General features: G+C 51.0%; 4 protein-coding genes across 4 annotated transcripts; all 4 read left to right on the plus strand.

Moving 5' to 3' along the window:
• Positions 1-1,708: 1,708 nt before the first annotated feature.
• On the plus strand, positions 1,709-3,628 carry BKA67DRAFT_503853 (PalH/RIM21-domain-containing protein; the record flags this gene model as incomplete). Its single annotated transcript, XM_046097107.1, has 1 exon — positions 1,709-3,628. A coding segment is annotated over one exon (1,920 nt), but the record flags the coding sequence as incomplete, so codon positions are not given.
• A 1,441-nt stretch (positions 3,629-5,069) lies between these two features.
• On the plus strand, positions 5,070-7,568 carry BKA67DRAFT_563282 (TLC domain-containing protein). The gene is made up of 2 exons (XM_046102660.1): positions 5,070-6,502; positions 6,606-7,568. Exons 1-2 carry the CDS (start codon positions 5,522-5,524, stop codon positions 7,095-7,097), a joined length of 1,473 nt encoding a protein of 490 aa, XP_045958103.1. The 5' UTR covers positions 5,070-5,521; the 3' UTR covers positions 7,098-7,568.
• Positions 7,569-8,054: 486 nt separating this feature from the next.
• Positions 8,055-10,036, plus strand: BKA67DRAFT_645649 (aspartate aminotransferase; the record flags this gene model as incomplete). Its single annotated transcript, XM_046105885.1, has 5 exons — positions 8,055-8,213; positions 8,407-8,951; positions 9,200-9,593; positions 9,667-9,772; positions 9,845-10,036. The coding sequence occupies 5 exons, from the start codon at positions 8,055-8,057 to the stop codon at positions 9,901-9,903; spliced, it is 1,263 nt and encodes a 420-aa protein (XP_045958104.1). The 3' UTR covers positions 9,904-10,036.
• A 2,039-nt stretch (positions 10,037-12,075) lies between these two features.
• On the plus strand, positions 12,076-14,634 carry BKA67DRAFT_676351 (uncharacterized protein; the record flags this gene model as incomplete). The annotated part of the gene is made up of 2 exons (XM_046108803.1): positions 12,076-12,124; positions 12,931-14,634. The coding sequence occupies 2 exons, from the start codon at positions 12,076-12,078 to the stop codon at positions 14,433-14,435; spliced, it is 1,554 nt and encodes a 517-aa protein (XP_045958105.1). The 3' UTR covers positions 14,436-14,634.
• Between the last annotated feature and the right edge of the window lie 886 nt (positions 14,635-15,520).

The following is a 15,520-nucleotide window of genomic DNA, read 5'->3' on the forward strand; positions in this document are numbered from 1 at the left end:
GGAGTTGCAGTTGCAGTCGCATTCCCCATAGCTGGCCATCATTTGTGGTTACCCCGATGGGCAGGTCGCATATCCTTCCAGCACACCTACCCACCACCCGATACGTTGAGCTTATTTGCTGGTGCATATCGCTTCAGCTGGGAGGATGCATCTTCATTGTGCCGTCAGACCCGATAGTCACCATCACTTTCACAAAGTCACACTACAGCATATGCCAACTCGATAAGTTTCCATTCAGGCGGCAAGTGTCGGCAGTTCTCGCTGCTTGAAGAAAGTGAAGCCATATCGCGGACAGGTTAGTACCGCGACAAGGAAGGGCCACTATCGCAATTCTCACTGAAATGAGACAAATCCAAGCGAACCAGCCTGTGCATTACACAAACACAGGTATTGCTACTACTGTATGTATGTATGTGACATGGGATGGGCCCTTCATCATCAGCACGAAGCGGCAAGACTCGCTGCTCCGTGCCACCACCGTGCTGCCCACCACCTATGCACGGTCTGCCTGTTGTGAGATACGGGTATCCATGCGTGCCCATTTTTGGGCCGATCTCCAGTATTTGCCCATTTCCTAGCCGGGCAATTCAAAACGCATTCGAGACGTCGAGGTGAACCACAGAACCAGCGCTAAAGGGAAAGCGCTGAAGCTCAATGCGCACGCTACACGATACAAGCAACAACAATAAGCCGTGTATAGTTTTGTAGTCGCTGGCATTACTCGGGGAGGCCAGACAGGGCGTTTGTCACGGTGGGACTTGGTAGCATCATTTGTCAGAGACGATGAGCATTTCAAGTGCCACCAATGCACCCAAATGATCCTGGCTCACAATTTACACACCACTAAACCTTGGGGTCATATGGTTCTTCCCGTTAGAGATTAGTCTGTAGTCACTGCCACTCAGCGCTGGCACTTCTCCGCCCCGGGGGCTAGCCATCGTCTCCCCCTTCATCCCCTAGGTTAGCTACGTACTGTACTATCCATGTACATGCTGTCGACCAAATCTGTCGAGTGCTGCAGCAAGAGCGTGGTCGGGACCCGACAACAAACCAGGGCCCTACTCTAGCACCGTTTTCTCCCCTTGTAGCGCCCCCCCCAGCTTGCTTTACAGGTGCGGTTCCAGACGTTTCCCACGTTCTAATCAGTGATCCCCCCCAATCCGGCACCCCGAATCTGCCTCTTCCACCGTTCCCAAGAATCTCTCGGCGCCCAGACTTGCAACTCTCCATACTGTCAATTTCATCCCCGCCGTGCAACAACTTGGTCAGTCACCGGCAAATCCATTACATTGCAACTCTTTGCGGCGACTGAGCCGGGAGGACCATACGGAGGACGACTGATTGATTAATTGATGATTCATTACCAAAAGTTAGACACCCTCGATTGCGAATATAGCCTAGCCCTGGAATTGGTGGGAGTCTCGAGGAGAAGGAAATCGCGCGTGAGACCTGACTGATCAACCACCGAAACACGAACCCGACGGCACTCGACATTTTGTTGTCTCTTCCCGACGACAGCTTGTGACATATCGCCCTCGAGGGGCTCGCGGCATCTCATGGCGTACGCCTCAAGATAATATAGTCAACCGCCTTTACGTCGTCGCCCAGCGGCTGGCCGCTCGCCCGCATCTCAATCAACATGGAGGCACGGCAGTCGTGGAGCGCGACCGCGGTGACTATACCACGGTCAAACTCCTTGACTGTTGACTGCTCGTCCTTTGAGCTTCCTGCGAACGGTATCTTGACGCTCAGCAACGGAGAAACAATCACTTTAGCTGCCGATGCGCTTTTCCAACCTGCCTGTCTTTCCGCCGCCACGAACACTATCGACACTCTTTCGCTCAAACCGGCCATCATTGGGAACAATGGTGTCAGCATGGACGAAACCTCCTCGGTATCCACGGGATCGTCCTCTGACCCCACGGCCTCCGACTTTCGCGACCCCTTCTACGCCTCTACGTTTCCGCAATGCTATGCGCTCGCTGCAACCACAATTATTGCGTACACGCTGTGCATTATGCTGTTCATCGCACCCAGGTCTTTCTTAGACGGTGGAATTGTTGTACTAGGACGCCGTGGTTTCACAAACGGCCCAGCAAATGGAATCAGCATTGGTGGAAGGCCCTGGCTTCAGAAGGTTGCGGCTTTGACCGTCGCCATCTCGTTGACGATTGCTACCGCCGACACGTTCCGCGTGGCCGAGGATCAATATGCCACCGGCATCCAGAACGCTCAGGCGCTCCAGGACGAAGTACTGGATGGAACGCAGCTCAAGGTCATCAGGCTCATCTCTGATACCTTCCTCTGGTTAGCTCAGGCTCAGACCCTCATTCGCCTATTCCCGCGCCAGCGCGAGAAGGTTATCATCAAGTGGACTGCATTTTCCCTGATCTCTCTGGATGTCATTTTCGGTGCTCTCAACAGTTTCCTATACGACGGACACACAAACACCAGGCCCGCCAATTTCACGGACGCAGTACCGGCTCTGAGCTACTTGTTTCAGCTTTCCCTGGGGCTTCTCTACGCCGCATGGGTCATTTATTACTCCTTCATGAAGAAGAGATATGCGTACTATCATCCGCTTATGCGGAATATCAGCCTGGTCGCCATACTATCCATAATATCTATACTGGTGCCTGTCGTGTTCTTTATTCTGGATATCTCCAAGCCGGACTTCACTGGCTGGGGCGACTATGTTCGGTGGGTGGGAGCGGCAGCAGCCAGCGTAATCGTCTGGGAGTGGGTCGAGCGCATTGAAGCATTGGAAAGAGAAGAGAAGAAGGACGGCATCCTAGGCAGAGAAGTTTTCGATGGAGATGAGATGATGGACGGGCCCGGCTCAGAGTTCATGTGGCCCCGGAGACGCAGAACGAAGAAGAAAACAGACGACGACGATGGCGGTGAGAGTGGTCAAGGAAGAAGCGACAGGGCATCATCCACTGAGCGGAGTAACATGTGGCCAGAAATGTCTTCGATCGCAAGCCGATATATGTCGAGGTCGGGCGGCAACACTGAAGAGAGGGAGCCCAAGGCAAATAATAATGCACCGGCTGCAGGTAGATCAGCAGCAAGCCGGTTCCTTCAGCCTCCATTGTGGATATCACGTCCGCCACCAGCAGTTACTCCTGTTAGCCGAACAGACACAGCAAGCGCTGACAGTACGGTCTACGCTGTACGATATCAACCTCTGACAGAAACCACTTCCCGGACAACAGCAGAGGATAGATTGGATCGGCCGGTTACCAGAAGCAACAGCAGGATTTCCGTGGTCAGACCAGGCAGTCCACCACGAGTCGAGGAGGCTGCAGCAGTAGTGTCAGCTGCACAGCCCAAAAAAGCAGAAACGAAGCCACCAGGCTGGCGATCCCGGCTCGGGTTAACAAGCGGTGCAAATGCGCCGCCTGCAGAAGTTGTTCCTCACACGCAAAAACCTCAACCTCCTCAACGTGAGTATGAGAGTCGAGGTTGGTGGGATGTCAGAGACAGGCTCGAAGATTTTGCAGCTACGCAAGCAGAAAGATTCAGAGAGAAGATGAAGCCACCACCTGATACCGAAAGCCTTGAAGTTGTTGTTATTCCTGCGCCGCCTCGACGTGGTGCGGCACTTGCGCAAGTGCTAGAGGAAGAGGGACGCGAAACAGCAGCAGCAGCAGCAGCGGAGGCCGCGGCGGCGCCAAATGCGCGAACCATCGCGCAACCTTTTGGTGCCGCCCTCGAACCCACAGCAACTGGTCGAATCATGAGAAGCGTCAGCAACACATCCACCGCTATTCCCCTGACGCCGCTGAATATGCGCAATAACAGCAATGCTGGAGAGTCTTCGAGACCTATGTTGAGCCCAAGCTCGAGAACTGATACTTTCCCCCACAGAAATTGGAGGCAAGACAGTGCTACCTCAACCGTCTCTCCAGCCTCCCCTCGAACGCGACCAGGGGAGGGCGCGGGCAACATCTCGCCCATCTCCCCCATGTTTCCATCGGCTCCTAGAAGGGCTATAGATGACCTCTTTCTTGACGGTCCATCACAGCCTTCAGGGTCGAGGTAGATGGGGTTGCTGAATTATCATTTTTGCATTGCTCTTTAGCGTGGCGCTTCGGTTATTACCTGTGATTTATTCACACAATCACAATTGCATTATAGCGTGGTACATTGCATTATATTTGGCCGTATCTAAAACTTGGGGTTACGGATTGTATATATAGGAAGATCGATTCATTGTGATCTTCTGATCAAATACATGACCGTCATTCAAGTGCCTGAGGGCCTGACGAATGTACATGTTACGACTTGATGGATGAGCATTGTTTACAGAGAGTGAGATGTGCTGGTGGCGACGAGACACTTTATTTGTGTTGTCATCCGTACACTGGGTCAAGTTGGCGTGGAGTCGGAGGGTCTCCCCCCCGACTGGCACGGCCTATTCACTACTGCACGGGGAGATCTGCTTTTAGCAGACAAATCAATAAAGTAAAAGTATAAAGTAACTGTGCTCGGTACTCATGATGTGATAGGTGCTCCGGTAAAGGAAGAACCACTCAAAGTATCCATTATGTCGGAAGGACTTGCCTGCATGGAGGACATTAGAAACTGACCTCGAGCACTGTGTTGAATTTCGTCTTTGTTGTCGATAGATTGTCGGTAACTGATCATGGTGAACCTCGGCCCTGACAAGTTGTAAATAGTTTAAGTAGTAGTAAGAAACAAGACTGGCCCCGTCAGATCCGAGAGCCAATGCGGCGCACTGGACTCGATGGGTATCGACACGGCGTCAGTATAAAGGCACGCGACAAGTGGTTTCTTGGAGTTTGAAACGGGATGAACGGAGGTTTGGGCAATGGCAGGGTCGGCGGCCGAGACGCCCGCAATGTCCTTGGACACATGAGCCAGGGAAATTGGACATTTTATTAGCATGTCGAGCGATGGGCGACAGGCTATCCGCGGACCGCGTAAATTTGTGTACGAAAAAGAGACATTGCCGGTATTTGGGTGACCCCTCCTGAAAAATAATAACAGGGTCCAGTGCAGCAGTCCCCGCTAAATGAGTTTTAGATGGAGAAAGGATTCGGCGCCATTGACAGATTGTTAAATACTTTACTTTACTTTGCTTGACTCGACTTGCTGACGGGTACCAAGGGCCAGAATATCCCTATTCAGTCTTCGCATTTGAACCCGCGAGCCCCCCCCCTCCCGTTCCCCTTCTTCGAACTTCATCATCTTTTCTGTGCCTCTGCTGGAATACACCCCCATCCTGGATGACTTCACTCCTTTAGCATCTGGACACGGCTATCCTTCTCATCTGCTCCGAGAAGAATCGAGACCGTTTTTGCCGGGCAAAGTTGAACTAGGCCCCCAAATCTGCCTTACGGATCCGTACATGCAAAGTGAGACCTATCGGCTAGGTCCTTTTACCTTTCACCCCGTCTGAAACCTTGCCTTACCGGGCGACATTTGGAACTTTTTGTCATCTCTTGCCCGCGTCCTTGCTTTGCTGCAGCACACAACCTTGGACGCAAAAGCAGCAATGGCAGGCGACTCTGAACCCTTTCCTGTTCTCAACACCTCGGCCGACCAGTTCTCCTCGGCCCAGGACTCCAACGCGCCCCGTCGACGTAGAAAGTCGAGCGCGCTGGGGCAAGATATCCGTGCCGGGGATACCGGCGCACCGAGTCTGGGAACCGGCGGCCTCGCAGTCCTTCAAGATTCCTCGCCCCCCTCATCTTCCCACTCGTCCGCCGAGAGAGAGCTGAACGGCGATCTGCGCCAATTTTCCGAAAAGGATGGCCCCAGAGCCAAGAAGTTCTCCAAGCGCAGAAAGGCCCGCTCTGCCATGAGCCGCTTTCTGCGCTTCTCTCTGAAGCACACCTGGACCATACCCTTGGTGCTGCTGCTGATCTTCGGTGCCCTCTACGCAATCAACCCGACCGAATCGAACCTCATCCACCACTTCATCTTCCTTTCCTACAAGCTGCCCCTCGAGGCCGGCGCGCATCCGGACACACCGCACCACTATGGCAAAGGCTCTTGGGATTTCGCTTTCGTGTGCTTCTACATCGTCGTGCTGTCCTTTACGCGCGAATTGATCATGCAGGAACTGCTGCGCCCCCTGGCACGCCATTACGGTATCAGGACCCGCGGCAAGCAGGCTCGTTTCATGGAACAGATGTACACGGCCGTCTACTTCGCCTTCCTGGGGCCCGCAGGCATGTATGTCATGAGCCGCACGCCCATCTGGTATTTCAATACTCGTAGCATGTACGAAGGCTTCCCGCACAAGACCCTCGAGGCCGACTTCAAGTTCTACTATTTGTTCCAGGCCGCGTACTGGGCCCAGCAGGCAATCGTCTTGCTGCTTGGTGTAGAGAAGCGCCGCAAGGATTTCAGGGAGCTGGTCGGACATCACATTGTTAGTCTGTTGCTCATCGGGCTCAGCTACAGGTTTCATTTCACCTACATGGGTCTCCCTGTGTATATCACGCACGATATCAGTGATTTCTTCTTGGCTGTGAGTTTTGTCCCCTTCTCCCTCCCCTTACCCATTCTTTGCGACCCGTATCGTTTGCATTGTCCTATAACGCATAGATTGGCTGACACACGACCACCCGCAGACCTCCAAGTCCCTCAACTATATCGACAGCCCCATCACGGGTCCCTACTTCGCCCTGTTCGCCGCCTCGTGGATTTACTTGCGCCATTTCCTAAACCTGAAGTTCCTCTGGTCTGTCTTGACCGAGTTTACCTATGTCGGCCCCTTCGAGATCAATTGGGAGACGGAGCAATACAAATCCCGCCTCTCTCAGGTCATTATATTCACCTTGCTGGCGTCTTTGCAGGCGCTCAATCTCTTCTGGCTGTTCTTCATCATCAGGATCGCATATCGCTTCATCGCCGCGGGCGACGCAGATGATGACCGCTCTGAGGCCGACGAGAGCGAACTCGAGGAGATGGCGAAAACGAAGCAGGATGTGAAGCACCTAACGGAGAAGGCGGAGGAAGTACCTTTGCTGAGCAAGGTAGCCAATGGCACAGCGACGAATGGAAGAGTCAAAGTGAATGGAAGTGCCAAGGTGAATGGCAACGCGAAGAACCGCTCCAGTTAAGGAGGAGCTCTCACGCCTGCTATTGCTAGAATCTCGCCTCTAGCACCAAAGCATGGAAGTGATTTGAAGCCTAGCGAGTATGATATACGAGGTATGTCTACAAGCGGTATGAAGAGGCTACAGCATGCCTAAATATTTATCACCCCAGCTCAGAATAGCCTCATTGTGTTTGGTTTGTTGCGCAACCGCACCATTCGCATGACACTCGTTCGGTTCGGAAACAAAGTTAGCTGAAGAGCCTGGCTGTTCAAATCGATCGTTTTCTATCGTAGTTGGGTACTCATAATACCCTCGTGGGGGGGCTATTATGAAGGACCGCAACGAAATAACAAAAGGAAGTCCTGGCTATACACCAAGACAGACCTATCACGCGCTCGCTTTCTAGAGGACGATTATCCGGAAACTGCAGTGTGGGAAATGACAAGATATGAGATACATAATAACTAATAATGAAACTGAATATTTTTATAACGTCGATCGTGCTCCGTGTCCGCCATTTCAAGCTTGGGTGACGAGACAACAGTCTGTCATAGGATCCTAACTTTCACCTAAAATAAACTTGAATGGGAACACTCTCGATATACATTACTCCAAGGTCCCACTAATTATGTCTCGCTCGCATGCCGCACGCATTTACAAGTATCGACCAACCAAATGGCCTGCCAAATTCTAAATACTAAAGAGTTAGGAGAGACATTGATAAAGTGGAGACCGGCGCTTGGCAGTCGGCGCCGAATATATGATCCCGAGTTTGGCATACCCATAGCTGTAAGTCAATGAGAAGAACTCCTAGACATGAGACCTGTTCGGGAGAACGCGTGGTATACCGAAACGACTGCGAGTATAAATATCCACACATATGTATATACATAAGGAACCCTTCACGTTGTTTTCTGGGGCGCAGTAGGCCTGCGCAATATATGGTTCCAAAGAAACTATTCGACAAATTCACTGACCATGTCCGTCTTTGCGGATATACCGCAGGCGGCTCCAGATGTCGCCTTTTCGCTCGTGGCCGCGTATAAGGAAGACCCGAGCGACAGGAAGGTTGACCTGTGTCCTGGGTTCTATCGGGATGAGAACGCCGAGCCGTGGATCCTACCTTGTGTGAGAAAGGTACGCACGAGAGGTTTTTTTTGGGGGGGTTTTTTGGTTTTTCTTTCGTCTGTTTTGGTTTTTGTTTTTGTTTTTTGTTCTTCCCTCATAAACATTTCCCCTTCCCCTACAAACTAATTTACATCTACCATGAGTGATGTTCATCCTACCTATCCCAGAATCCCCGTTCCACCCCATCTGAATGGAATCCCAGATTACTAACCCACCAGATATTATACGGCAGGCCAAAGATATCATCCACGCAGACCCAGACCTAGACCACGAACACCTGCCCCTGCTCGGCCACCCGGGGCTCCTGGCCGGCGGCCGCAAGATGGCCTTCGGACCGCCCAGCCCGGCGGACGACCATGCCCGCATCGCCTCCATCCAGACCGTCTCCGGCACGGGCTCCAACCACCTCGGCGCGCGGTTCCTGGCGTCGTCGGTCCTCTCGGGCCCGGGCCAGACCAGGAGCGTCTGGCTCCCGCACCCGACCTGGGTCAACCACCCGGAGATCTGGGCGCTCGACGCCCCCGCCGTCGCCCAGCGCGCGTACCCCTACTATGACCGGGAGCGCCGCGCGCTCGACCGGGACGGCCTGCTCCGCACCCTAGCCCGAGACGCCCGCAAGGGCGACGTCGTCGTCCTGCACGCCTGCGCGCACAACCCGACCGGCCTGGACCCCGGCCGGGAGCTGTGGGTCGAGATCGGGAGGATCTGTCAGGAGAGGGGGTTGTTTGTGCTGTTCGATTCTGCCTAGTGAGTCTGGTTTCTTTTTTCTTTTGGGGGGTTTTTTATTTTTAAATGTCCCCAAGGATTTCTCTTTCCATGGCGCCCTGCTTCTTTCTTTTCTCTTTTTTCTTTTCTCCTTGTCTTTAGGGCAGCCTTTCTTGACAAGTAAGTCTGGGTAAAGACCAGCCGGGGAGATATTTTCAGACCACGCAGGGGAAAAGAAAAAAAAACGAGAAGAAAAGAAGAAGAAAACAACTGACATTATGCCGCGTCAGTCAAGGCTTCGCCACCGGCTCCCTCGACGACGACGCCTTCGCGATCCGGCACTTCCTGGGCCGCAGGATGGAGTTCGCGGTCGCGCAGTCCTTCTCCAAGAACCTCGGGCTGTACGGCGAGCGCGTCGGCGCGCTGCACGTCGTCGCGGCCGACGCGGGCACCGCGCGCAGGGTCGAGGGCAGCCTGGCCAGGATGAGCCGGGCCGAGGTCAGCACGTGCCCCAGCTACGGGGCCAGGATCGCCGCCGCCGTCTTGGGGAGCGACGAGCTGTACGCGCAGTGGCTGAGGGATCTGGGCACCATGAGCTCGAGGATAATGGGCATGAGAAGGAGGCTGCATGGGGAGCTGGTAAGGAGGGAGACGCCCGGCTCGTGGGGGCATTTGTTGACGGATGTGAGTTTTTGCTCGTTATGCCCTCCGAAATGTTTGGGGGGTGGGAGGTGAGGAAATGCTGACGGTGGTGTAGATCGGCATGTTTTCTATGACCGGGCTCTCGAGGGAGCAGTGCACTGTTCTAAAGGACAGATACCACGTCTACCTCCTTCCTTCGGGGAGAATGTCGTTCACAGGATGTAGGTCATATCGGCGTCATTAAGATTTCCTTTTTTTTTTTTCCCCCTTTATGAATGACTAACAGCTTGAAGTGACAGGACGCAATGTTGGCCATGTAGCCGAAGCGATCGACCAAGTAGTTAGAGAGTAATCCTGCCGCGACTTTTTCCAACAAAATGATCACCAGCCAACTAGCACAATGGAGGTTTTTTGGCGTCCATTAATAGAGCTTGTTTAATTCTTACTTCGGCAGAAAATAGACCATGATAGGTATCTTAATCGGGACATATACCCCTACGTGGGAGGATATCAAGAAATTACAGCAACACCTCTTGCCCATTATCAAATCTTCAATATACAAGATTCCTTAATCAGAATACATTTGGTGTCTGATTTTAGTCCCGAAAAAATGGAGTATCCTCTCATTGTGATCTTCAAGTTCATATTATATAAGCTAATCAGTTGCCGCCGGGCTGTAGTCAAGAACTAAACATAATAATGAAGTTCTTTCTTATATTAGAGAGTCAGTTTATAATTTCGAACCATTGCTAGACTAAACCCTATTGGTCAGAGACTGGTTATTATTGTTAATCTATTTTTTCTTTTTTCTTCTATTCTCCTGGACAAGATATTAATAGGCTTCATGGGAATGAGCCACCCAGTATTCCTAACATTGCGACAACTAGTCAAACATTAGACGGCCTACATCTCTGCCTGATGTGAAACAACCACAATTCCAACAAATCAAACACCAGGAATTTGTAACTCACAAATTCATTAGACTACTTATATTGGCCACCTTTAGGATATCTCAAACACGATATGCGTAACATCTCCTTCAAACCGGACGACATCATCTCGGTCTCCTGCATTCACTGTAACTATAATGTGTCATTGTAGCACACCCCATCCTCACCTGAATACGGTCTCTGCGGGTCCTTCAGTCTCAATGAACGTTTTTTCGAGCCACTGTTTTTCTCTGTTATTGGGGAGTGGATCTCCAAACTAACACACCCTTGCGATTACTCCACTACTGTCTTTGCCCGGTCTTTGTGACTTTATGGCTACCATATGGACACAAGTTAGAACGCCAGTCAGCAGCAATAAGAACCAGCTTGAGCTCGGGTCCGAATTGAACCAGCTAGTATAAAGCAACAGTTATGCAAGCTAGGCATCCGGATAATACTAGCAGCGACAATAATGGCAACGACAACAGTGGTGTGGTGACAGTCCGCAACGTTAAGTTCACAAAAGCAAATGCAGATAAATTCGTAGAGGCAGCAAGTAACAGCCAGATCGCAAGTGCGACTGATAATTCTTAACACTTGAGTAGGTTAGTGTATTGTTCCTGGGGTATTTTTCATCCATGTACGTAAATATGCACTTGGTAATACATTTCAGCAGACATCAACCACTACGGTGATGCGTGAACGACTAAAATTACAGCCATTCCGACTTCCCTAAGAACGCGCTTTGGTAATACCTGGAATTAATCTTAGCGATTAACTGATGCACTTTTGACTGACCTTAATGAGGCATCATTTGCTTGAAGCATTGAGTTCTCAGATGGGCACTGGAAGAGCCAAAAAAAAAAAAAAAACATGTCATCGAATTCCGGCTAGCACCACCCTCTAATAAATATGATCTAGGACCGGATTGGCTGGGCTGCTCAAGTCTAGCCTCATCAGAAGCAGGTGAGTGACTACTCGAACGTATCTTGTGAGGCACTGCTTGGACATACTAATGAATGCCTCAGGTATCCACCTGGGGCAACCACACAACGTGACCTTCATTGGTACAAAGGTAGCTCTGTTCCTCACCCTTGTGTCACACACCATCAATAGACTACTATTGACCACTATATGTGACGTGTCTATCACGTACTGTAGGAATTATGGTGCTTGTAGTCAATGTCCTGGGACCGTGCAAATGCGAAGCGTAGATATGATACACTCGGAGTTCTTGAACACAAGTAACTACAACTCTTTCTAAGCATAGCAACAAGGACATTTACCACGCACGTAAACGAGGTCAAACCATGGACAATTGAAATATTTTCATTTCGAAGGACTTGTGCTCTACGATGAAGAAGAACATATAATAACCAACCCAGAAATATGCTTCTGATCTTTAAGTTAAATACTAAATAGAGTTCATGTGTTATTCAATACGGTGCGACGAACCCGGTACTGTTGATTAATTTGGATAGATGGAGAGCCTGCAATTCAGGGGCGGGTAACAAGCGTCACAGGTGTAAGAAGGAATGCTCCCGTGATCAAACTGCTGACTTATCTGGAGATTTGCAATTGCATAGTCCTCCAAAATGATCAAACAACTCTTCAGGCCGCAAAAATACCTTAACAAGATAGATGGTAAGATATGAAAATAGAAGGAAGTAAAACCAAATCTCAGGCTGTTAGACAAAGGGTGATTACGAACCACAATAGATTTATGTTCCAGGTATTTATAGATATCATCGTAAGTGTGAGTGGGGTTGTTTATAGTCGACAAAGTGGATACATCGCATATGGAAATGACACAATTTAGTTCGGCATTGTAGATGAATGGGTACAACTTCACAGGCTGAAGATTCCATGTCAAAACAATTTCGCAATTTTCTATAGTAAATGCTGGTAACAGCCAATGTGATCGGCAAAGGGAAGCCAGCTGGCCAGTTCCTGGGATCTAGTCTGGACTAGTTGCCTAGGCCGGCTGTTAGCTTGGCCAAGAGTCAACAGTATTTAGCTGCGACGCCACTTCTCATGAATTAGCTTTGTCAAGTCCATTGATGCCTACAGGTGACTTCCTCTCTTGTCTCTATTCGTTTCGCCGTGGTGCAAATCTTAACATGTTTGCCTCAGTCACCAAACGAAGGAGGCCTCTGTGATTCACATTGAAATATTCCAACATTCCAACACGGCTTCATGACACAACTGCTCAACTTCATACTTTTGAACCACTGAGTCCCAACAAAATCTACATTACATTCCTTGACTTCAGTTGAAATTTGCAGCTTGATCACCGCTTCCAGCTCGAACTCGTCCAGTCACCAATATGGTTCTCAAAGAAATTCCGTCCACCCAACAGGTGGACGTCCTCTCAAACACAGATGGACCGCAACAAGATTTCCTCTCCGAATTTCGACAGCTGACAGTTGATCTGCCCCATGACTCTACAGCCGCAGGTGGTTCTGGCAGCATCCGCATCAACCATGGCACCGCGTCCGCCGCGCTCACTCTCACAATCAACAGAACAGTCCGTGTTCCGGACAACCAGGACACCAACATGCTGCCGCCTAGTCTGGGCCACTTCCCTCTGTTCAAGGTCCAGGACTACGCGGACCGCATGCCGTCGGACATGGTGGCCAAGGGGGGTCTCTTCTTCCCAATGTACCAACGCGAGGCCATGTGGATCAACTTCACAGCGCTGCGCCCGTTCGCGCTCAAGGTCTATGTCGGGGGCGTGAACGCAGTCTCCGGCTTTCCGATGCAGGAGAATGAAACGACCCGGCAGAAGCGTCTGAAGATGTTGAAAGATGGTAAGCGGATCCAGGACTACATGGTCGTGCCTGACCAGCGCTGGTTGGACGGTATCGCGAGTGAGGACGGCAAAATTAGGCAGTTCATCGCCAAGCCCAAAGGCAGCGGTTTCAGCGTCGAAGCTCAGGTTACCGGGGAGGAAAAGGTTGGCGGTGTTCAGATCGAGGTCATACCAATCAAGTGTGAATTCCCTAGAGATATGGATGTGCGATACGAAAACCAGCAGGGCCAAGTGATTAAGCGCACGCTGGTCATGGCCGATAAGCGGTTGAGTGATCGCAGCACAGTCTCCGACCTGAAGGATGTTTTGAGTAGTGAATTTGGTATTGCGGTGCAGGATCAATGGCTCGAAACCGAGCCACACAACATGGACTCCTACAACGCACTCGATCAGAATACTGGAGCGAGCAGCCCGATGCTAGGAAGCCTCTACTTCAAGCCGAATGCCACTCTCAAGCTGTCTCACAAGCATCGCGAGCCACTGGGCTTGTATGGCGGTTATAGTTCTGCATCACCTCCCCTGGGCTGCATGTTTGGAGCCTCTCCAGCCACTCTCTCAGTGGAAACGGGTTCCAATGAAGCAATGCCGCCGCCCTCAGCACCGTTGATGTCAAAAAGCAATTATGGAGCAGCCTGTCAGCTTGTATCGCTCCAGAATGCAGTTCTGCCGGTAAAGCTGCCGTCGCCACGAGGCCTCGGCGGTCCCGCCTCCATGGTCAAAGAAATGGGCCTCGCAGCAGGCGGCTTCATCCAGCAGACCATCGAGCCGGATTCCAACCCATCCTCTATCTGGGACGCGGAGGCGTCGATCCTGCTCAATCTCCAGATCCTCGACTCGGAATCCTTCTGCGACGTCACGGGCCTCCCTCCGCCGCCGACACCCATAGATGCAGAGACGTACGCCCAGCATGGATACCCGTTCTTCGAGATCTGGGGCGAGGAGAAGACGGGAGTCAAGGGAGATTTCGACGAGGTGAAGAACGTCGCCCAGATCGAGGCCGAGAGAGCTAGGGAGAAGGGCGAGAAGGTTGTGGAGGAGGAGAGCGTGCCGCAGCGTGTCCACATTATTGGACAGTTCAAGAGCACGTTCCAGCCGGTGGAAGTTTTAAAGAAGGATCTGGAGCGTCTGATGCTTGGGGTTTGATTGTCTCGGCGAATGTACTACCCGGCCAGCAGTTGTCGACGTAGGTTTGTGCGATATTCAGCTGTTTGGTTGCGAGGAGAGACGACCGTTATGACTTAATACGAATAAAATGGGTTCTCCAGGGAAAGATTGATGACGATGAAGTCTTAGTCACAACAAAGGAGCCTACGAGCGATCAAGCGAGAGCGCATAACGTTCGGCTATCGTTATTTCTGGCATGGTAGTTTTAGCTGACGTTTATCAACTTGAAACGAATTTTGAGTTGTCTACAGTGATTCCATGCAAGTGCGCTTCATGATTTTTCTTCTGATTGATTGTGTACCAGATGGGCACATGAGGCAATCGTACCTCAAGGCGGATTTGGAACAAGTCGAGATATCCCCCTGTCCCGTTTCTTCTTAGGATATCTTAAGAGCAAAAAAGTTTATGCCTTGATCACTTGTCTCGTATCTTTGCCGTAAGGTTGAGTGTGCGCCAGAACTGAAATCACATGTTCGCAGTCTGATTAGCTGCGTGATTAAGATTGCTATGGTACAGCTTCAGTGCACCCAGTCTGCAGGTTGTCGCTGACATGCTGCTGACGTGATTGGGATTCCTCGATGTCCACTAATCTGAATTTGGCCAACACTACTTTGTCATATGTCGCTTTTTCAGAAGTTTATCACGATGCATTCAATCAGTTGGAACGCAGTAACTGCCGGGAATGATAAAAAGAAAATCTAGTTTCTTTTTTGAAAAACGATTGGGGACGTGTAACAAATCCGCTGTCGGTCTACTCTTCCGGATCTATGTCTGTTCCTAGCTACGAAAGCAGTATCGCAGATCTTCTCTGCCTAAATTCGTATATGCGACATTCGACCACGTCTACCCCAAGGATTCTCTAGTGCGGCTTATACGGGTAAGGTACCCATCTCTGAATGTTACCATCTTTATCGGATAAGAGCTGTAATGGTATGCTTGGGGCCTGATGACCTACGTTGAATCCCAGGTCGTCACTGAGTATTGCCCCATCTCATAGGTGCGTCTGAGGAGACAGCTACCCGCAGCATCGTCGTGTGTCTGTAAATCGTGGTAACAGCGAAAGT

Source organism: Truncatella angustata (assembly GCF_020726525.1).
Source record: "Truncatella angustata strain MPI-SDFR-AT-0073 chromosome Unknown BKA67scaffold_4, whole genome shotgun sequence".
In the NCBI taxonomy this organism is placed as follows: domain Eukaryota; kingdom Fungi; phylum Ascomycota; class Sordariomycetes; order Amphisphaeriales; family Sporocadaceae; genus Truncatella; species Truncatella angustata.